Source organism: Pagrus major, chromosome 24, assembly GCF_040436345.1.
Source record: "Pagrus major chromosome 24, Pma_NU_1.0".
NCBI classification, from domain to species: domain Eukaryota; kingdom Metazoa; phylum Chordata; class Actinopteri; order Spariformes; family Sparidae; genus Pagrus; species Pagrus major.
Window position 1 is genome coordinate 6,962,493 of NC_133238.1, and position 23,067 is coordinate 6,985,559.

The 23,067-nt window shown below is 40.8% G+C and overlaps 3 protein-coding genes across 3 annotated transcripts; 1 reads left to right on the forward strand and 2 right to left on the reverse strand.

The window, feature by feature from the left end:
- Positions 1-523: 523 nt before the first annotated feature.
- On the reverse strand, positions 524-8,557 carry fastkd2 (FAST kinase domains 2). Its single transcript, XM_073462625.1, has 12 exons — positions 8,416-8,557; positions 7,446-8,064; positions 7,244-7,350; positions 6,985-7,093; positions 5,850-5,973; positions 5,499-5,638; positions 5,139-5,311; positions 3,939-4,102; positions 3,487-3,723; positions 3,205-3,295; positions 1,375-1,486; positions 524-797 (listed from the first exon to the last, which is right to left on the reverse strand). The coding sequence occupies exons 2-12, from the start codon at positions 8,058-8,060 to the stop codon at positions 675-677; spliced, it is 1,995 nt and encodes a 664-aa protein (XP_073318726.1). The 5' UTR covers positions 8,061-8,064; positions 8,416-8,557; the 3' UTR covers positions 524-674.
- Positions 8,558-8,817: 260 nt separating this feature from the next.
- On the forward strand, positions 8,818-11,637 carry mdh1b (malate dehydrogenase 1B, NAD (soluble)). Its single transcript, XM_073462626.1, has 10 exons — positions 8,818-8,839; positions 8,931-9,043; positions 9,117-9,251; positions 9,328-9,470; positions 9,561-9,729; positions 9,813-10,161; positions 10,299-10,440; positions 11,013-11,188; positions 11,297-11,436; positions 11,568-11,637. Exons 1-10 carry the CDS (start codon positions 8,818-8,820, stop codon positions 11,586-11,588), a joined length of 1,410 nt encoding a protein of 469 aa, XP_073318727.1. The 3' UTR covers positions 11,589-11,637.
- Positions 11,638-12,034: 397 nt separating this feature from the next.
- Positions 12,035-21,960, reverse strand: retreg2 (reticulophagy regulator family member 2). The gene is made up of 9 exons (XM_073462509.1): positions 21,623-21,960; positions 21,040-21,143; positions 20,429-20,459; positions 19,908-20,037; positions 17,659-17,743; positions 17,217-17,354; positions 16,714-16,802; positions 16,044-16,179; positions 12,035-15,022 (listed from the first exon to the last, which is right to left on the reverse strand). Exons 1-9 carry the CDS (start codon positions 21,874-21,876, stop codon positions 14,238-14,240), a joined length of 1,752 nt encoding a protein of 583 aa, XP_073318610.1. The 5' UTR covers positions 21,877-21,960; the 3' UTR covers positions 12,035-14,237.
- Positions 21,961-23,067: the final 1,107 nt, after the last annotated feature.

Below are 23,067 nucleotides of genomic sequence, written 5' to 3' on the forward strand. Positions count from 1 at the left end.
ATTTTCAGAATGGAAAAAGAGCCGTTACAGGTTCAATCTCAAATGACCGATTAACATCACACTTCTCTCTTCAGTATGCACGCTCTTATTTCTAAGAAATCAGACTGTGTTCTCGGATAGTTACCATCACCGAGGATGATCAGAACCAGATATACAAGAGGGAGAGGCACGCTTCAAACAATAACAATCTGCACCGTTTCCTGTCTTCCTCCCTCTACTTCTTCTCCCTTCCTCATGCTTTCTGCAGATGTGGCTGGTTCAAAGGGTTTCTACGTTTACCTTGCTCACCTTGCAGTTTCTGTGCAGTTACTGCAAGTGCGCACACTGGTTTTATGAGTGTAATACAGCAGCCTGATCTTACTCATCAACTACCACAAGCATCAGCAAGATTAACATATTGTTTCTGTTAAGTTTTTCAAGCCGTTTTAGGGTCAGATGATTAAAAGCAAAAAGGCTCACGATAGCAGATTTTTCCCCTTTCTATAAAGTGACTCTTCCAGTGAAGAAAGACTCTTTCACAAACTTTACAAAACATACACATTCATTCAAATAATTAAATAAATTCATCCCTTCAAAGCTTCAACATGCACAACAAGATCATGACATTTGCACAGGTTGAGAGTCTACTGAGCCTGGTTTGGCTCTTGGCATCCATTAAACACTGACATCTGTCCTCAAGATCCCAGTTGCTCCATTTCTGGTTGTGTGTCTGATCTATGGCGTTCTGGAAAAATCTGTCTACTGAGCAACTCCATCCTCTTTTCCTCAGACATGGCGTGCATCACATGCTCCACTACCTGGAGAACAGGAGTAGAAATGTCAGTGAGTTATTGTCATGGAAGAACAAAATAATGGAAAAATAAATATTAATATTCTGAAGAAATGAGTGCATTGTTCATTGCAGCGGTCATCAAACCTGAAAATAACATGTGGCTGTATTATAAAGTTATGGAACGACTTTATAATAACCATCATTAAATAACAGTACATTAACAGTTAATTAAACTTTAGTTGATAGTTATTTCACGGTTAACAAATAATTAAATGCTTTATAAAACATTTATTAAGCAATAGTTTATTGAGTTGCAACTGATGTATAATAATTTGTAAATTGTTCATAAATAATGTGTAGTTCATCTATAAACATTATTCAGATGGCCATTATATGGTTGTAACTGATGTCTATAAATCTTTATATTGTATAAGAAATGGTTTACAAAGCATTCACTGTTTGTTAACAGTCAAATAACCATGAACTAGTTTAACTATAATTTTACCATTTATTGATGATGGTCATTATAAAGAGTTACCAACAACATCAGCATAACAGATTTTTTAATGTAGAAATATTAAATTATGATCTCTGAGTCTCACCAATACATTGTCATATCCCAGGCTGTTCAGATGACGAGTCATAGCAGCCAGAGGACCACGAGGGTGAGACGTACCATGGCAAAAAGGGTGTGGCGTGCAAATAACTGCAATTCTAGGACACCGAGACAAGGGTTTCTCATCTTAAAAAGGTCAAGGTTTGAATTAAGGTGCAGGTATGACAGCATGAAAGTTGAGGTTTCGTTATAAGAATGTCAAAAAATGTGAAACCTGAGCCGGAGACTCAGACTTGTGGCTTTCTTTTCACTGAGACAGTGCTGCGTTTGTAGTTTTGACTTCCTTTGACGCACACTTAGCGACAATCTGTACTCATAATTAAAATTTCAGTCACAGTTAAGAACACGCATTGTGCAACACAAACAACAAACTATTGAAATGTATTTCTACTATTTTTTTTGTTCGCCTCAGACTATCAGAACCATTTTGGTTGGAGTTGCACAGGCAAAATGCACCAGCAGACTGAATAACTGATTTAAAACAGAATATTTAACTAAACCCAGACTAAAGATCTAAGTGCAGAAATGAGAAAGACAGAGAAAGAAAGGTGAGTATGTACATGCTTTCTGGTCTTTCTGAGAGCAAGACTGGTGACTAAGGACGATCCGGCTCGGGTCACGAAACTCTGCAACGACTTAAACGCTACATTTGCTGAATGTGTCACTTCTTTTAAATCTCTTCCTAAAACAATCTTTTGTAAAAAAAACACAAACTTTTATCTCTATTTAAATCTTATTCTATAACTATTTATCTATATTTTATTTTTACTGTGTTATTGTAATTTATGTTTTGTGAAGCACTTTGTAAAATTGTCAAGGAAAGTGCTCTATGAATCAAGTGTATTGCTATTTTTATTTTTACATGAAATTAAATGGCTACTGAGGAGAATCTCTGTGAAGAGTTACACACCAATTAGCAAATTATCAACACATATTAATTCTGAATATTTAAAACATATACATCGCTGTAGTGCCCACATAGGCACATCGCCTCATGAAGTAACTTAAAGTAGAGGCTTTTGTGCTTAACACAGTACACAAGCCTTGTTTTATCTATCTTTTAATAAAAATCTAAAATTTTATGCCCTCAATGTCATGTCATTTTTTCCTTCAGGTATCCAACATGATATGAAACAGATAGTTTCGATATTGAGGCTAGAAATTCCAGTATCTTAACGACACACACAAATACATACAAAAGGACACCAAGAAGAAGACTTTTGTGCAATAAAGTACATATATTAACAAAAATCAAAATGGTAAAAACAGTAAATGCAAAGTTATATTCAAACTATTCCAAAGGTTGTTAATAAACTCAGTTAATATTTATTACATTTTATAACTTAAGTAAAAGTGGATAAACTTTTTATTTTTAATTTTTTGCACAAAATTTGAAAACAGAAAACAAATTTCTGTTTATGATTTTTTTAACACCTATTTTTCAACCTTGCTGCTCAGTAAAAGCAAGTGACTGATTTCTCAGCTCATCATTTAAAATAGTTCAAAATGGTATTCAAACTCTGTAGTACCAGTTATCAGTGTGGTGATCAATATAAGTGACAAACAGCCCTGCTTCTGCAGCACTATTTTATTTCATCTATTTAATCTGATTATATTTGGACACTCTTTATCATAACCACAGTATGCTGCATGACGACGTATACGATCATGGTGTGCGTCAATGCCCGACACTGACAGCGCAGAATGCCCAAACATCCTCCCCACCTTCTCTTACCAAACATGACATAAGCACAATAAATCAGAAAAAGAACGTGCTAGTAACATACCACTGCTGAAGCCGCTGCTGATAACTTACCTTTGACTGCTCTCTGCTGGAGAGCAAGCTTCTCCTGCACTCGCTTCAGTCACAGAGGGTTGGTTTGTCAGAGGTTTGGTGATCACACCATCTAAGAGTCAACACACACAAAGACGGGGCTAGCATCACAGTTTCCAAGACAGCCATTTTCTTTAAGTGAAAGATATTAGGGTCATCATCACAATGGGAAGAAAATAATTAGCCGCCTGTCTTGGCTTTTTTAACGAAGACTCATAAACATGACTCCAACTAAATTTCTGTCTTCCAAGATTCTGTCTTTACCTATGAGGTAAGAGTTCTCCACCACCACCATTTCCTCAAGAACTGTGTCTGCCTGGTCCCGCAAGACACTCCGCAGGCTCTGCAAGAGCCACGGCTTGTCTGATGGACTGCTGGGGGTGGGGTCGCCCAGGACAAACGGGGGGACAGTCAGGTGCTGAGGGAGCTGAGGACGGTCGAGACGGAGGCATATGTCCACCGTTCGAAACATTCTCTCATGGTTACTGAGATACCTGGGCACTGTAGCGAAACAGAGAAAGTTCAGATAGATGAAATTTGAACAGAAGATGAAACAAAAAGACAAAGACAAAAAGGTTTTGCCTATTTTTAACTCAGCTTCACTTCACATGAGCAGTCAAAAGAAAAAAGATGGAGGATAATAAGTCACAAAGAAGAAGAAGAAGACAGAATAGATTGGCAGGACCGTTCATGTGTGAGTGAGTCCACTATCTTGCCTGTAGTCTTAAAGTTCTCCAGTGTGCTGCTCTGCAGGAGTTGCTCCAGTGGTGCAGAGGGGAAGTGGCCCAGTAGACACAGGTGGTACACGGTCTTTAACAACTCAAACCCAGACATCCTGGGCAGATAGGAGACCAGAGCCCCAGTGAGACTATCCAGGAACCTGGAACAGCAACATGAGCGACAGACATGGAAATTATGCAACATCGACTGTTTGAAGAAAAAAATGATTACAGAGAAAAATTAGAAAAACTTTCAGAAACCAACAACCTGACAGTTCTACCTGCTTTCTGCATTGATTGGCCTTGAAATTCTTTTCTACACATCCTACTGCCTGACAAACTGCACTGCCAGGCTCTGTTTTGAAAATATATGGGACAATTGTGCATGTTGTTGTTCTCCCTTTTATCTCGATCGCGTGTCTTTAAACCATAGTAGAAGCAGAGTAGGGGTTTCACCATCTTCCAGGGTGCACAGAGAAAGGATGAAAATTTAAAGTTGAAACTCCAGCATAAAGAACTACTGTTTTTTCAGACTAAGGGTTTCAGCTTTTGGCGCCCTCATAGTTATCATGAAACACCTTACCATCATGATGATACTGATAAAGATCACACGCCACAATGCCTTGATCTATTGTATATAAAAGTTGTTTTCTCTGGGTTTTCCCCTCTTTCAACTGAATTGTACCAAACACTGCCTTTGCTTTATAATCCCCCATCTAAGGCCTTGTTCAGACTGCCAACCCAAATCTATTTAATTTGGGGATATCCAGATTGTTTTTAGATAGCCTGGATGGCAAACACAACCACATGATATGCGATTTGTCCAAATCCAAGACACATTTTGAGGTGGTTAACAATAAAATCCAACTGGGATTCAGATAAGTCTCAGTTTGAAAGCTGTGGCCGCTCAAATATATCACACAAACACATCGTCAAATCCAGAGTGACCGAAGTGCACCAGAGTGGCTGAGCTGCTACAACCAAAGTGGCATGCAAGGCTGGGAAAGCTGGTGATGATAGCTGGACACACAAATCTCATCTCCCAATCTGAACAAAGACGTAAGTAAGTTGAAAGACAGCAAATACAGCAGATTTAAAAACAGATGATGGCTTTATTGAGTTAACTTTATGCAAACTTGTGCATTAAGGGCCTGTGTATGAGTAGGATTTTCAGATGGAGACATATGAGCAACCTACTGTTGTCTTTGGTGCCGCAGATCATAGTTAAGAGAGGCGTACGCCTTGAGAACAGAGAGGAGGTCTCTCAGTGTCAGGGAGTCTGGATTGGCGATCACCTTCTCAGCAAACGCCTCCATAAAGGCAGTGGGACAGAAGAAAAGGTTCTCGAACGCAGATAGAAGGATGAGCAACTGAACGGAGAGGAGGAAAAGGGCATTAGCTGTCCAGAAACGAAGGCAAATATGACCTATATTATTACATAGAACAAATGCTTGTATGATATGATTACAGGCATGAAAGAGCAGTAAAATGTAAATTATGACTTCATATTTAACATTTCAGAAAAAGGGGTGAGAAAACAGTTGTCAGTTGCAGCACCTGTTTGTTGGACCATATGTCCATCATAGATGCGGCGTAGTCTGACATTTCAGTGAGCAGATCCATGTCTCTGTACAGCAGTTGCTTACAGGACAGCAGAAGTCTATATTGTCCGCCGAAGGGGATTACATTGAGGTTTTCTACCAGAGAGAACAGATGTGGAAGAGGAACAGAAGAGGGATAGCAGGTTGGTAGAGCTATAACACAAGACTATAACACAAAAGTTTAAAAGTTAATCTAACTGGATAACCACACACTCCTGCAAGCTCTGCAAAATACGGCAAGATGTTTTCCAATTTCTTGACGTCATTATAATTCATACAATTTTTATCTTGTCAGAAAATATTTTACCTTTGATCGTCTTACTGCAGACATCCAGTAGGGGTCTGGAATAAAAACCAATTGTGGCCATGGTGGAGATCATGTACAGGGTGTTGGGGAGGGTGAACTGGTCTGTCATTGATAAAGCTTTTCCCTGGAGGAAGCAGAGTGTAGAATGAATGCCAATGTGGAAATACATACAGTCAGCGATTTGTTAACTTTTAACAGTCCCCTATTTCCTAAAACCTAAATCCCCAAAGTCAAAGGTCCAGAACAGCTTAATTTCTAACTTGCATTATGATTCAGTGCCACATAAAATGTTTTATTTCCTGTGCCTTCACTTTGGCGCTTCACATTGCCCCTTTTGATAATAACCATGGTTTCAGATATATGACATACTGTTTCTGAAGAGTCCATTCTTGATAAGCAGCTTGTTTTCGCTGTCTATTTTCTCCACTTGTTGTGTCTCATCTTGTCTGTCGTGTGACTCAAATCATAATGCTTAACAAAATACACAGATTTGACTGGCTGAGAAGCATCTTGTGAGATTATTTAGAATGCAAGCAATTGGTGTGAGAGTTTCCTAGGCCACTAGTCCTGTAAAGGCTAAAAATGCTGCGCCGGTTGAAATACAAATGCTCCCTAAAAATGTAATAATCCTCAACAATCAATTAAAGGTCTGGTCTGGACAGGATGGTGTTTGGGTCTGGACCTGGACAGCAGTCCGCCTATAAGTGTTCTTCGGGGGGATGGAGAGGGATAATCCAATATTGTTATTGTTATGGTCATGACCCGAAGTTAAAAAGTACTGCAAAGTTATAATATAGCAAAATATAAATCACTGCTATGGGGTCACCACAGTGTTGAAGTGTTCTTATGCAAGATAATGAACCACAATTTGCTCCCAGTGGCTCCATTGGTGTGTGACTGCGCAAGAATAGTTATTGATGGCACCTTGCATGGTAGCCTCTGCCACCAGTGTATGGATGTGTGTGAATCGGTGAATGCTGACATGTGTTGTAAAGCACTTTGAGTGGCTGCTAAGACTAGAAAAGCACTATATAAATACACAAGAGTAAGCAATCATAATCCCGGATGATGTTAGAATCACATACACAGGGATTTGAACACCTAATATCGTCACAAACACGACTCATAAACCAACCTCTAGTTTGTGTTTGAGCTTCAGTGGGGCATCTTTCCCCATGACGCGCATCATGGTCTGGAGAAGCACAACATTCTTGATCCTGGGAAGACGGGCCTCGACTACCAGCCTGGGAAACAGCCACAACAAACAGCAATGCAAATCAGTCTGAAGAAGTGGTGATAAAAATTTAGTGATTCACAACAAAAAAAGGCCTCAAGTGTGTCAGATGATGCATTGCTTGCTTATTTTTGGCTAACGATCATTTAATCATCCTGACCTCATGCCTTTCTTGAGTGCAGCAACATTGGGGGTGCTCTCCTCTATATGATCCAGACAGGTGGCTAAGATGGAAAGGCCCTTCTCATCAAAGTCATTCAGTTTCTCCTGATAGAGGACAATAAAAACAACACAAAACGTTAAAAGATAATGCCGATTTTAAAACATGTTTGCTTGCTGTTAGACAATCTTTTACTGCCTACCTGGCTGGCTCGGAGGAAAGTATGGACCACACGGCTACGTTGGGGAACACCCAGTTTGACCATACATAGGAGAGAATGAGCAATGTCCTCGCTGCTCATGTAGCGCACACTCTTCATGGCCAGTTGCAGCAGCTTCTCAAATGCAGGATGTTCAAACATCAGCTGCAGCTCAAGGCGAGCCTGCTCGTTGGAGATCTTCTTGGTGGTGGACCGCATGTGGGTGAGGCAGTTGCTGACCTGTCTAAATGTGGGTGCGTACTGACAGGTGAGGTCTAACACCTCCGATGGGGAGCCACAGCGCATCAAGCGGTCATTGAAAGCGGACGACCACTGTCCTTGCCTTGTGGCATCAATTTGGCTCTCAGCGGGCTCCCTCTCTTCGAAGACCTCACTGTGATGACTATCGTGGGAGTAAAACCTCGCTGAACTGATAAGACTCCTAGCCAGGCATGTCTGACTTTGCCCTGTGCGCCAAATGTGTGCCAGCTGTTGACTGGAGGCAGACGCATCTGTGATTGACGGTGTCAACGGGAATCTGCCAAGATGCCAAAGAAACCTGCGGCTGCAAAAGTGCAGGCTCCGTCTCATGACCTCTTCTGTCACCCTGAGAGACATTGTTCTGTAATAAAAGGGTGAACATAACACGCTACGACGTCATTAATGTCAGCACGTCTCCTGTGTGGAGCAAATAGCTGCTAGCTAGCAAAACAAAGACGTCAGGTGTTAAGCTAATTAAAGTAATAGCAACTATTACTATTACTTTCACTATCCGACTGTCTCCACTTTACATTCCTGGCCGCATACACTGTTAAAATACCTAAGTAGTTAGTACAAATGATGTATAACAGAGTGCTACAACCAGGCTTCCAACAAGGTCAACAGACATCCTCCTTCAAGTTAAGAAAAAAATGACTAGCTTACATTAGCTAATGTCAGCCAACTAGCCTCCTACCTTATTTATTGTACTAACCGCGAGAGTAAATAGAAACAATTGTCCCAAAGTAACGCATAGTACCGACGGGACCATGTGATATTTGGCAGAAACAGCTGAGACACAGAGCTACATCAGATACATTACATGTTAGCTAGCGAGCACCACACGCTGCAGCTTTATGCTGTGTGCGTCGCCATATTCAGTCCCCCTGTCAACTTGACACAGCACGTACTTTCAAAATGTAATAAATAATGTTTTTTGCTAATATAAAATGTCTCAAAAATAATGTTTATGTTACGCTTAATAAAACCAACCTGTGACCTTTATCAATGATAGGTCTCACAGTCATCATAGCGGGTCCTGATGTTTTTTTAGTTTGGTGTTTCCTACACGGATTCAAATTAGCGCAACACACCCCGTTTCCTAGCAACAGACGCAATGGCAAAATTTGTGCTTGCTGGTGAAGTTTGACTTTACTTCTTTATCTTGTAGCATTTAACTGCATATGAAAACATCACATTTATGACTTTCTATGATTTCAACCTCTTTAGGGAAAGCAGACTGCCCACATTATGCGAAAGCGGAACTATTAGCAGACACTTTACATCGATCTCTGCCAAACTTCAGGGTCCATAAGATCTCCATCCTCCCAGATGAGTGGAAGGTAAGATTTTGTGCACTTTTTCTTATACTTATTTGTCATCTAATTCATGTGACATCTCACTGGTGTCTGTTAGGAATGGCTGGAGGCCACCTGCAACAGAAATGGCTGGAAACACGAGGAGTCTCCTTTGGTTTGGAGGGAACTGGTGGACCAAGGAGGGAAAGGGATGCTCCTAGGGGGGTTCAATGACTTCCTAGAGCATTGTCAGGTAGGCATACATTAGGTTTTCACTTCTTACCTTATACTTCCAAATGTGACAATTTCTTATATCAATGGTTGTGCAGGACTACTACAACATCACGTCAGACATGCCTACAGATATAATGCTGAGTGTTGCAGCAGAGAATCTTGAAACCAAGATGAAACTTATTGTAGAGGAGCAGCATCGTCTGAGTCTTATCAAACCCCTTCACATATGGATCAGCAGGTGGGTTGGTCAGAAAAACTTGAAACCAAAGAAAAAGAGGAATTTATGGGAAGGTTCCAAGTGTGTCAGCATTTTTCCAAACTTTTCCAGTGCTCTCAGCCCAGCCTGCCACTTCCTGATCCCAAATCTGCTCTCGGCTGAGGTGTTTCCCCATGTTTCTACAATCAGCCTCCACCTATTGGACCTGGACAGGAATGAGGAGGAATTGCAGCAGCTGAGGATGGAGACAGAGGACCTGGCACTACATCTGCTCCATCAAGTATAGGATTTTTAGTATTTTTTCCCCCTTTTTTTTAACTTCATCATAAGGAAAATAAAGCCATCTGATTTATTTATTAACAGGTTACCATTCACACAGACCTGGGACAGGCCTTCCAAGAAGCAGATGTCATTCTACTGCTGGATGAGTGTTGGTCTGATGGTACAAAGAATGAGAATGAGGAGGAAAAGAAGAAGAAAACGGTGAAGGGGATTTCAGACAGGTACAGAGAGTATGGACGACTCATCGACACAAGGGCCAACAAGGAGGTGAAGGTGATTGTGTCTGGTGACTCATTCGTCAACCTGAGATGCTCACTCCTTTTGGACAGCGCACGCTCCATCGACAGCCACCAGTTTGTCACCATGGCAACACAGCTGGAGAATGAAGCCAGAGCCATCATTGCAAAGAAGCTGAAAGTGAAGACATCAGGTAGCTTTTATAAACTCTCTCTCTCTCTCTCTGTCTCTCTCTCTGGTGAAACTGATTTACCTACTGTACATTCCCACTGCAGTTATGCATGATCACTTTCAGTGCAAGACAAATCATTTCTCCCTTTCCTGCTCTAGATGTGACAAATGTCCTTGTGTGGGGAAACATCAGTGGTAGTTTCTATGTTGACCTGCAGAGGGCGAAGGTTTTCAACTATGATGGGGCAATCAAAGGACCGGCTTTCTTCTCCCAACCCGTCGAAAAGATTCTTCATGAAAGGTTTGTAATAACCAGGGGTGTAAGAAATGATCAGGTCCTTTCTGAAGTAAAAATACAAATATATTATGTATATATATATTCACCCCAAGTTCACCAACATAAAAATAAAGGCTCCATACAGCCAGCTGTCAGATAAATGTAGTGGAGTAAAATGTACAATATGTTCCTCTGAGATGTAGTGAAGTAGAAGTATGAAGTTCCATTAAATGGAAATACTCAAGAAAGTAGTGCTTCAGATTCCTGGTTCAAAAGTATAGGTGGTTATTAGTATGCTTTATACACTGGACTCATATAGGCTTATCTCGTTGTGTTTACTTTTCTGCATGCTATTTACCGGTCAACTCCACCCACCGGGCACTTTGGCAGGCTAAACAAACAGAACATGATAAGCTCTGGCACTCATCTACCATCAAATTACAAAACTGCCTACCAAACTGCACCCTGCTGTGACTCAGCTCTGTGCCAGTGTTGATTGCACAATACATCTGACCAAGCAGTTTGACTGCTCTGATCAAGAGCATCCTGTGCTGGGATATGCCAAAAAAGCCAATAATCCTCCTTCTCTCTTCCAGGAAATGGTTGGAAACAGACTTTCAAGACTTGGTACGCTGTCAGCGTGCAGCTGTGGCTTCAAAGACCTGCCGTGCAGCTGACATGTCGCTTGCCAATGGGATTGTCACTGTCCTAAAAGCTTGGAATGGCATTTGTGGTCCAGATGAGGTCTTCTCTATGGGTGTACTCTGCCCAGGTGAAGATGCAGCCAAGCACAATGTGTGACAAAACTTTCAAATTCTAGCTGTGACTTTGACTGATCTAGCTAGAGTTGGAATGTAATAGTCTTTGGCTACTTGTGTAGGGTACTACGATCTCCCAGATGGCACCGTCCTCTCAGTTCCAGTCACCTTCATGGACGGCAAATGGTCCGTGCTATTTGATGTGACTGTTGGCGAGGAGTTGAAGGAGAGACTTCATCTTTCTGCAAGTGAACTCAGGCAGGTACGTAACAAGAATAACGAGGGATATTGTAGCATACATTTTCATAGCTACAATATGTTGTTACTACTTGAACATATGGTCTTTTCAAAAATGCCTCTAAAAAAGGTACAAAGCTGTGTTTTTTTCCCCAGGAAAAAGAACTTGGATCATAAAATTGCAGGAACCTTATGAATAAAGAAGACAGTTGATAGTCATTTAAAAGTGATGTGTTTTGTCGTAATTTTTTCTGTAAACCTAAATGAAATCACTTAAAACATAAACATAAACACAGGTTAGAAATTGATCAGCAGTTCCATTTGTAGAAAGTTAGATCTCCATATCTTCTTGATCAGGTATAGGAGCTATATAAATACTGTGAAAATATCAAAATGCTTAATGCTTACGAGTCATCAGGATTAGGAAAAAAAAGAAGCTGTCCCAGTGGAATGGACAGCAAAGGACAGTATAAGAAAAACAATGTGTTTTTTGAACATTAACATTTCTAATAAATATATGAATTACATGAAATAAAAATATAAACCTAGAAATAAGCATTATTTGGGACCTTTAAAACGATCAAAGTAAATAGTCCAGATAAATTTCAGTGCCACATCTCAAGTTTGTTTCAGTTTGTTCTTTTATTCTCTTACTTTCAACATGTGGAGTTGCAGTTTTATTTGACCAGTTTCATGTTAATATATCTTTTTCCCGCTCTGTGAAACTCATCCATAGCCGTTATATTTCTAGATGTAAAAGATCAAACTGAGTACTTTATGGAAAAAGGAGAAATTAGAAAATATATTCCTTTTTTTAAAATTGTACAGTTCAGTAAGTGCCTTTTTTATAGTTCAAGAAGCAATATTTTGAGCATATAACACACTACTACCATACACAAACTAGTCTGTTAATATCCTTCTCTAAATCTGCTGTCATCACTTGCCATTTACAGTTGGGCAGTCTCTAAAATTTGGACACATCAAAACTCGTATTCCCCTGGTTGGTAATTAAATATTAAACAAACTGAATTTAATGGGCTCGTTTAACCTGAAAACATTCAATTTTTTTTCTCACAAATTGTGCAGTACTTTGTCAGCTGACAAGGAGAACTTGAACAGAGTGCTGTTTTTACATGCAGAATATACACGTTCTTTTTAAGCATTTCTACACTATACACAAGGAGGCATTGACTGAAAAAAGTAAAGGTTAGTACAAATACAATGCACTACGACAAGTCGGGAAATGGACACATACTCTGCAATGCTATATTCAATTTGTACAACCCACCCCTGAGATTTGGATGCTGAGTGGTTTACAAAAGCAAAAGTGGCCTCTTTATACAGTCGAGCATAGTGCTAATTTCTTTCATGTCATGTCAACAATTTCCCCCAGCAGCGGCCAGATACAGCCCGTGTAATTTAACGATTTTCCTCCAAAAACGGAATAAAAATCTGCTCCAGTAAAAGTAACACTCTTTTGAAATCTGACCTCAAATATTGATCATGGTAAATACATGCGTGATGCATGGCATGCATGGACTTGTCGCGGCACATAGGAGGTTATTTGGTAAATATACATATCCCAGTGATGACTGTACATGTACAAATAGCTGTCTCCCAAGAAGCCTGTGTTTCTCAACAAAGATCAAGAATAAATTCAATTACATACGGACCAATTATATACGGATGTGTGAAATTAAATCCTATTCACAAATATGAGTAAAAACGAGGCATCAATCATAGAGGAAATTCAGGAAAACATTTCTTTTTATCTTGCCACATCAAAGTCACTTATGTGTATGGGTAAAGATCTACTACACGTCAACATCCAACAATGTCAAAAGTTTCCAATTCCAGGCAACAAGTGAAAGACCACTAATGACTGAATGCTTCTGTCCAAACTGGAACCTTAGAGACCTTGCAGGTAAGGATAAAGTGAAGGATAATACTATTGTTTTACTAACGCTAACTCTGGGAATACGTAACTACATTTCCAACTTGCACGTCCATGGTGTTGTCATTAAAACAATTATACAATCATTATGGGCAACAGAAAGGATTAAATTTACTTTTAACTCCCCCCTTGGCTGAACAATAAAGTTTCATCGACTGACTGTTAAATTAAATAATTTATAGCATATATTAATAATTATATAATCCAACATTTCAACTCTTCATAAGACCATCTAGATAAACATCTGCTTCTGAACGAAAACAAGGTGGAAGGTGAGCCAAGGTAGAAAATAAAGGCATCATTATTGTGACATCAGACTGAACGAGGAGAGATATTTCACTCCGCAGTGAGAAAATTTGCTTGCCAATTTATCAAACAAATAGATGATCGTGTAAAACCAGACATACACAATGACGTCTCTGTTGACCCAATCCAGTTCTGCCCTGAACCTGCTCTCACTGAACATGATGCTATCAGGCTAACAGGCAGAATAACACCACACAAACACTCTACCGTAAAAGCATTATTGATGATTTCATTATTGATGGGTGAATTTAAGTGTATAAATCAAAGCTGTGTCTTTGTGGATGCCACCTGGTAGTAGCTGATGATCCCGCTAATGTGATGGTCCTGGACTAGAAACAACTCAGGTACCGAGGCTGAACGCACCCTTGTAATGGTGAGGCTATGAAAGCAAAAACGCACCAAGTAATCTCAACCATCTGCCACACAATCATCGACCAACAGAATTAAACGCCAGACTCTTTGATAAATGTTTTGTATATAGCAGTATGTATGGATATAATGTAGTTCTAATGTACAAATAAAAACAAAACAGTTGGAGGTGGGGGCATGGGGAGGCAACAGGGAAGCTATGAGTGTGGTTGATGCTGAGGAGATGCAGGTGTCTCTGAAGCTCCTCCCACCACCTGTCTGTCAGAGCTGAGGTCCAGCTCCTCGTCCACCAGCTCCAGTTCACTTTGGTCCAGAAGCTCAAAGTCCTCTTCCTCGGTCGGAACTAGTGTGTCGTCGGGCATCTCCTCTTTCGTAATCTCCTCATCCAGGTCCTCGTCAGCTCCCAGCGCTCCTACTGTAGCAATTGTAGTGTTAGCAGTGACATCGGTGGGTTGGGTGGAGGTCTCCAGAACACCTGGTGGGGTTTCGGTGGGAAGGAACTCAGCCAAGGAGGGCTCCTCGCTGGCCTCGCTGGAGCGCAGCAGGGCTGACAGAGTGTTCTGCACCACAGTGGAGATCGCTGTGCTTACTATTTCCTCGCTCAAGGCTTCCAAGGAGCGCTGTGCACCCTGGGCTACTGCTCCCTCCTTCTCCTCTACCTCTTGCCTCCCCGCTTCCTCACCTGCAGCCGGCATGGGCAACATGCCCTCCTCACCCCCAGGTGGTCGTCCATGTCCGTTGAAGTGCGTGTTCACAAAGTGGAGCGGAGATGCTAGGTGCTGGATGAGGAGGCTGGCGGGGCTCAGTGGTTCTCCCTCTGATTGAGCACCAGCCTGGGCTCCGTCAGCCTGGCCGGGGCCTCGTAGAGGGAAGTGGAGCAGGTTATGCTCGATGGACGGAAACTCCTCAACTGAGGGAAACTCAGGGAGATCCCGCATGTATGGCTCCTCTGGGTCACTGTGTAAACTCTGCTGGTCCAGATCTGTAGTCGAGAAGAGACAGCAAATAAAATCTTACAGGCTGGCCACACAAGATGTTGTTTAGTGGCTGCATTTCTGAGCTGCTGCTGCTGCTGCTGCTGCCACTGCAGACATTAAAACTGTATTGAAACGCTGGTATGATGTCCATATGACTCTCTACAGGTCGTTTTCAGGTCTATTTTTGCTGTGAACCATGTGCGAGTTGAAACTGGCTAGACTCCGAATCTCTAGATGAAGCGACGCAGCAGCCACGCTTGACACGCGAGTGAGAAGGGCGACTCATGCATCCAGTGTGGCCAGTCAAACCTGTTAACATGGACGCCGAAATGAGAGGTAACGCCACACAGCAGCGTTGAACACACATCCAGTGTGTCCAGCCTGTAACTCAACTGGCTCAAGTATCTTAGCCAAATATAATAAACAAAACATTATACAAAGAACTTCAACGACTAGTAGATTAATCAAATAAAATTACAAAATTAATTGCCTGTTGGTTTCATAATTGATTAATCGTTTCGTCGTTTTTCAAGTTATAATGTCACACTTTATGCTTTGAGTCTTTGGGTTGTTGACTGTTGGTTGGACAAAAGAAGCAATTTGAAGATGCCACTCGGAGCTCTGGGAAATAGTTTTTTTGGCCTTTTATAGACTAAAAGATTAATACTGATACATCCAAACAAACCAAATGGTTTCTGGTGTTAAAAACAAGACAAAAAGCTGACAAGATGAACAGGTAAATATACCAGGAGGAAAGGGCAAATTATACAAGAGAGGAGGTAACTGCAGTAAATATTTCTTGTTTCATTTACTTGAGTGCAGACTTGAGCTGAAATTACTCACTTAAAAGAAGATCACTGATACATAGAACCAGTGAGGCATGAAAAGGGGAGAAGAACATCTGCATTCACAGACAAGAGCACTCTGTTATGAATACCTACTGGCTCCAGAGCTGAACTGACCCTGAAAAACAAATTCTGTATGAGCATAACATCAAGTGTGACTATGATACGTGTAATCATTTACCTTCAGACAAGTCAGTGAGCTGAGGAGTGGTGGCTCTGGACACTGAGAACCCTCCACTCTCCAAGATGGACGCCTCCTCGTCAGACAACTCTGAGTCTGTGATGGCCATCGCCAGAGCTGTGGTCTTCACATCCACCTGACCGACAAAACCGCAGCGTTATATCACTGCTAAAACACTAATGTATCATAATGGTTTTCATAATCGCTCTTATTTGAGCCTTGAGGCATCAAAATTTCATTATACACATATATCAACAGGCATGAACACACTGGACAATGGACTGTGACCTTCAAGGACTGAGGTTGACAGCAGTAAAGCAGTCTGGTGAAGTACGCTTTAGCTTACATTGTGCTCTGCAGGTCCTAATTCATTCCACAGACAAAGCACAGTGACCGAGGACCTGGCATGACATCAAAATTGGCAATTGTACTCATATAGCTATTTACTCACTACAGTTGCACTAATGGAATGTGGTAGTACTTGAAATATATTCCTTGAAGCCATTTACTACACCACACAGAGCACCCCTCCCATTCCAGCTAAAATAATAAAGCCAACACATTCTTTGCTATCCACTCTACGGCTGCTTCCTCTGCAATACACACACTCATAAAAGTCTACCTTATGTGTCAGTGTAATCTGGGTTTACTTTCAAGTGTGTGACTGTACCGTTGGGGCGAAACAGGACAGCTCCTCCTCGCTCTCACTCTCCGTTTCAGCTCTTGGCTCATCTCCCTCCTCCATCTCCTTCTTCACCTCTGTTAAAACACACATACATGCTTTTAAAATGTCATCCTAGAGAAGGAAAAGTATGAGAACTTAACAAGACGACACAACAGCAACAAATGACTAAGGATGGATACAAAGGCAGATGAAATCTAGGTACTAATAAAACCAAAAGAACTTATAATCACACTTGATATTCAGCACTGCTTTATTTGCATAATTATGTAACATGTCGCTATTCTTCCTGTGTTTGCATGGTTTTGTGTCTCAGTAAGAGGGAAAAGAAAGGTCATCGACACCCATTTAAAACTCAAGCTCCTTGTGGAACCCTTTCGTCTCTTGTGCCAGAGTCCTGGATCAATGTTACAAACACAAGCATGAATTTGATCTATTGCACACAAGTTAGGGCGATATCTATATCCCCAAGGTGTCACAGTAGCACTCACTCCTCTTGTCATGCTTGCGGTGCTCGGTGTCTCCCTTCATGCTGTAGTCCAATTTCATGAGGATTGGCTCCAAGCCCGTGTACATCCTCTGGATCAGTTCATGGTACACCACCAGCGGCCACAGCAGCACGCTCAGGACTGAACAGGTGCACAAACAGAACATTGACAACTTTACACTGCCCTGATTCTTCACAGTTGGCAAAGCACGATGTTGCAAATTTACACAGAGTCTATGTGATCTATGGAAGAGGTATGAGGAAATAGGGTTTAACAGGTGACGTAAAAATGGAATCCACCTGCTACAAAATATTATAATCCAAGCATGACCTATTAGCTAGACAATAAAATGTAATTACACCATTGACTGCTATAACTACCTATAATCACACACTGTTTGTCGCGACATGCACACTTTATGACAATTATTATGCAAGAGACTCACCTATAATATAGGAGATCATGATTCCTGGTACATAATGTCCCACCACGGCCAGTACAAAACAGCCACTGCACATCATCACACAGAACTAGGAGACAGAACGAGTAAGCAAAATTAGACAACTACACCTTCAAGCTGCAAATGGAAAAAAGGTGGTATCTGTGCAGGTGTGTGGTGCGTTTGTGTACAATAGATGGGAATGTCTGAATGAGATCTGGAAACTGCAGCACCTGCTGAGATCAGACAGTTTGCATCGTGCGTTGTAGAATCTGATACTTAGACTTACGTTTTTAGTCATTTGTTGTTCATTCAGCCATATTGTTAGAAATGCTGACTTTTACATTTTGTATTTAGCTGTGTATGCTTTCAGTGACCGGACGGGTGTACTACGAAAGAACTTTTGATGTAGCCAGACTATTTTTGCATGACCTGGCTCGACAAGCATCGTGACGGTAGTAATCAGCTTTCTTTGTTGATACAGTTTTTCTTCTTCATGTGCCTGTTCCCATGAAAAGGGGCATTCAGTGTGTCATTTGACTCTTCTTCCGCACAAAACGGACTGATCACGTTCGCCTGCTTCAGTCTGAGGAACAGGTTGTTATGAAGAGTATATAACAACAGCAACAGCGCTGACAAAACTTCGCCAATCGTGTAAATTCATAAATTAATATATTTATTTCAACACTCAATTGACTCTCACTGCCTGACAACTGCACATTCTCAATCCTCTTAAACTTTAAACCTGATACAGCATATTTAAATATTATACTCAAAAACTGCATTTAGGTCCGACACAGTCACACAATTTTCTAATCAGTTCTTTCAGCTGCAGTACCACGGACTAGGCAGCTAATCAGAAAATGAAACTTTGAATTAAATTTAACCATTACCTGAAGCAAATGGGGGGCAGAAAACGCTTTATGCATGGCTAACTGAATGCATGGAGGTCCCCATGGCAAAACATAACCTGATACATTCAGCTTGTGCTGCTGTAATTACACAGCATAATGCATTTCCTCAGCTGAGAATCTGTATCCACTCGGGTTGTAGTGCAGCAAAAATTACTATGTTGATCTAGCAGATTGAAAGAGACATCTTTCAGACATTGAAAACTCTGCCTTTAGCCTCTACATACCTTGCTAACCCATTAATCTTCCTTCGTAGTACAACCCTAAAGCACAAGCTGATTATAAATAAAGACACCAGATAGTCCAGACTGCATAAACCCATGCTTTACAGAGTTACACTTAAGAGACGAGGGATCAGATATCTGAACGGGGCACAAGCACTCCCTTAAAGATCTACAAGCACTCTCTTAAAGATCTTCATTCAGTGATGGCCACATGTGTTGACTGACTTGTTCTTTATTTTCTCTAGATTAACAGTGAATTTACAAGTACACTCTTTAGCCAAAAATACACATCTTTAGATTTATAGATTCTTTTCCATTGACCAGATTTGACATCAAAATACAAGTAGCTAGATGTTAACTGTTTAAATTAATGGCTTTAAAATCAAACTGTTAACCAGTATGTTACATTCTCAGTATGTATGCTTTTGAGTTGCCAAATAATTGCCAGAAGATTGTAGCTAGGTACTGTAGCTCATACAAATCAATTGACACCAAACCATGGAAACAATGATAAATGCAGTCATAATGGAATGGCTTCCTTATGCAGAAAAGTGGCCATTTACTTTTCTGTTATCTGCATAACTCATAAATGCATATACAAGCTGGATATTTGTCATTTATATGTGTAATCAAAGATATTGCCACATGTTCTTTCAAACTAATTTAGTTGCAAATGTCTGGATTTGGAAAATTATAAGACCCTTGGGGCAGAGGTGTGACTTCCAGAGGTAGAGGCAGCTCTGTGTAGGAGTGTGCGTTCAGTTGCACGCCATACTTCTTGCCTGACTTTCAACAACATCAAGTTTGCTCTGGCCTGCTCTCTCTCACAAAGAGTTTTACTTTTCTGCTGCGCTGGCTGCCTGCTCCAATCGCCATGAAAAAACCCTAAGCTTGCATTATCAATTTATTTATTTTTTAAAGGAATTCAGTTTCTAAAATTTTAGAAAAGCAGTATCCGGAAACACATATTTTTCCATTTTCTCTGTTTTTCTTTCTTCCATGCTTATCTAGACCTGGAAATCAGTGAAATCAAATTCCATACTGCATAGGAACCCTGCTGTTCATAATTCTTGTACATATCTTTCCTTGTGTTTCAGTGGGAAGAGACAAAGCACTGTACCTTGCCATGGTTTTGGTGTTTGTACTGTAACATCTCCTGCAGGTACAGGCAGCAAGTCAGGTAGCTCTCAGCCAGGTGGTGGCTGAGCTCAGGAATGCTGAGCAGACGCTGCTCCGTGCTCATTGTTTCACTGTATGTAAAAAAAACAACAAAAAAACCCACAAACAATCACGGGAAGACAGTGACAGAATCAGCACTTGTAAAGAACGGAAATCAGTACCTAAAAGTGCTTCAGACTGCACTTAAAGGATTGCAGGTGGATTTTGTGGTCATGTAATGACAGTGGAGTGAGGGAGACACACACAGACGAACACAAATACAACAGACTAAACTCGAGCGGAAGCCTGCAATTAGTTCTGATGATACTGTGTGACATGTGCAAGAAAATGCCATAAACATAAAGACAGGATGGATTTAACAGCTGCTCTTATTTTGAATTGCAACAGGATATGACGTCACAAGAATAATGACATTACTTCACAATATTAGGTAATCTTGTTTATCATGTACACACTACACACCTTTCTACAGGGTGAGCATCTGCATGTTGAACTGCAATGGAAGAGAAAAACACAATTAGCAGCACATCATGAAGCAATATTTTTTTATTAAACAAATGAAATCACAAGGTTTTCATTACCACAGGAGTGTATTTTGCCACATCTTACATGGTGGATATAATGCAGTGTGTTTTATTAAATGTTTATAGAATAATCAAGCAAATGTGGGATCTCGGAGCTTCTGTAGACTTGGATACAAGTTGTATGGAGCCATTTTTATTTTTGCTTGTTGTTTTTGTTTTAAAATAAGCCTTAAGTTTTCATTTTAGGGTGAGCTTTTCCTTTAATTGCAACAGGGTATTGGCATATTAGTGTGCCAATATAGCAATATCTGAATTTTTTTGAAAACTAATATCGGTATCGGCCCCAGTGGATCATGATCCACTCGATGTCTTCACTGGAAACCAAACCCCCTACCAGGATGGCGTTAAGGCAAGTTGAATAAAGTACTTAAGCAGACAAACAAACTGTGTAAACCTACAAAGGTGCTTTTTTTTTTTTTAATTTTTAGAGATTTCTTGTGTGACAAAGCCTGAAGACAAGATACAAACTACACAAAGGCCTGGGCTTACCAGTAATGATGGGCAGTTTGGGCTTCCATCTTTCCAGTAGCATAAGTCCCAGCAGGGACACACTCAACAGGAACAGAGGCCGCAGGGAGGTGGATGACAGGAGCCTGTGGAGACAGTTGGCTCATGTTCAACATATAAACATATGATATAACAAACATATATATGATGTCACGAAACTCACTTCCACATAAGACTCGATGAATACACCCACACAGCAGCTATGTTTACTGACAGCTGGTTAACGAGGCCTGGGCCACACAGCATGACATGAGTGTTTGTTAGGATTAAGCTGACCTAAAGCTAACAAGTGGAGCATGTCACGATGACTCTGGTTGTCCATTCGGTCAGCGCATTAATGTTTTTCCCAACAGTGTTAAATACATGACGCCAAATCTGTCGTGCTGAAAATTAAGTTTTGACTTGCTTACAAGCTGCGTTAGCATCGAGCTAAAGACGTGGGATTAGCTAGCTTATCCGTACATTCACTCGTAATAGCCTAGCCGACGTTAGCCAGCTGGCTAACGGTGTTCAATGCAACCTTATCGAGCTGTCAAAAAGGTGGAACACGTGATTCGACGTTTACCAGAATAAAGTGTTGAGTGTCAGGGCGACAGAGATGCTGTACAACGGCCTCTCCCAGACCAGCAGCCTCTGCACCCACAGCAGCAGGGGCTCATACTGCGATAGCCAGCCCTGAAGACGCTCACGCAGCCGGACGAGCTCCGGGTTTAGGTCCCCGCAAGCCTGCTCCGAGGTTCCTGCAGGGAACAGAGACTCCAGGCCGACCGAAGACGAGGTAACCGAGGGGCGTCTTCTGGCCTCCTCTCCGCTCGCCATGTTTCCCCCACTTTGTTATGTTGTTTTGGCTATCACGGGGTATATGGAAAGATCAGCGTCAAGCGTGACAGGCTTTAAAAAACCCAAACTTCCGGTTGCGACTGTCAAAATAAAATTGATTCCGTTTAGTGCAAGTACACAAGGTACCGGAGTGAAAAAGATGACTAGAGATTTATTTGGTGATTGGTTATATACGTTTTGGAAACTGAAATGGCAATTATGGAACCACAGATGTAAAGCCAAAACGGTCAAAAAAGGTTGTAGTTGTTTTTATGTTGTTTTGATAGTAGATAAATCAATATTTAGCATACATATTGTCATGGTTAATTAAACTAATGACTTATTTTACAAATAAGTTAATATTATGTAAAGATTAACATGATTAATAATTTAATTTGATTTGTTTGTTTTTTTACAAATATATATTTTTTAGGTTCTTAATCGTACTTTATTTTGAAGGCGATACAATTTCCGCCCTTTTTCTTAATAATTTCTGTAAACTTGATGTACCAATGACACAGATGGGCGGACGGATCTCGAGGCCCGTCACGGATGAGAAAAAAAAAAATATAGTCACGTGTTTCCTTGTTTACTGTATAGAGGGAATGGGGCTGAAGCCCAAGTGTACCACCGTGTGGCTGAGCATCCTGCTGCATGCATGAGATGCTGCATAAAACACTTAAGACTTGAAAATGAAAGCTCTCCAACATGTATGACCTCCCTTCACCAGTAACTACCATTACTGATCATTTATATTCTATATTTTGCTGTGTGTTGAGGTTTTATTCTTATTTTGTAATCTCTTCTGTATAAAAACTCGTAAAGGGACAGTTCATCTCTAAATCAAAAACACATCTCCTCTTACCTCTTGTGCTATTTATTCATCAAGACTGTTTTGCAGTGTAGAGAGGTCTGCCTTCCCTCAAATATAATGGAATTAGATGGCACTTGGCTTGTGGTGCTCAAAGCACCAAAAAACACATTTGAAAAACTTAACAGCAATGTCTGTTTTCAGAAATCATGACCCAGTTACCCACACTATTAATGTTAACATTTTGAGTAACTGGGTCATGTTTTCTGGAAAGAAACATTGCTGTTGATGTACATATACTTTTGATTTTGGGGTGAACTTTCCCTTTAAGCCATAGTCCACATTCTGTATTTCTCCAGGAACTGTACACTGAGCAGACC

Excerpts from the sequence above, each read along its gene's own strand:
- fastkd2 (XM_073462625.1), bottom strand. The coding sequence starts at position 8,060 with ATGTCTCTCAGGGTGACAGAAGAGGTCATGAGACGGAGCCTGCACTTT. Across the intron at positions 4,103-5,138 it reads CTGCGGCACCAAAGACAACA|GTTCCTGGATAGTCTCACTG; the intron begins GTAGGTTGCTCA and ends TTGCTGTTCCAG. Across the intron at positions 3,724-3,938 it reads GGAGAACTTTAAGACTACAG|TGCCCAGGTATCTCAGTAAC; the intron begins GCAAGATAGTGG and ends GTTTCGCTACAG.
- retreg2 (XM_073462509.1), bottom strand. The coding sequence starts at position 21,876 with ATGGCGAGCGGAGAGGAGGCCAGAAGACGCCCCTCGGTTACCTCGTCT. Across the intron at positions 21,144-21,622 it reads ACACTCAACACTTTATTCTG|GCTCCTGTCATCCACCTCCC; the intron begins GTAAACGTCGAA and ends CTGTCTCCACAG. Across the intron at positions 15,023-16,043 it reads GCTCACTGACTTGTCTGAAG|ATCTGGACCAGCAGAGTTTA; the intron begins GTAAATGATTAC and ends TCTCGACTACAG.
- mdh1b (XM_073462626.1), top strand. The coding sequence starts at position 8,818 with ATGGCAAAATTTGTGCTTGCTG. Across the intron at positions 9,044-9,116 it reads TCCTCCCAGATGAGTGGAAG|GAATGGCTGGAGGCCACCTG; the intron begins GTAAGATTTTGT and ends GGTGTCTGTTAG. Across the intron at positions 9,730-9,812 it reads CACTACATCTGCTCCATCAA|GTTACCATTCACACAGACCT; the intron begins GTATAGGATTTT and ends ATTTATTAACAG.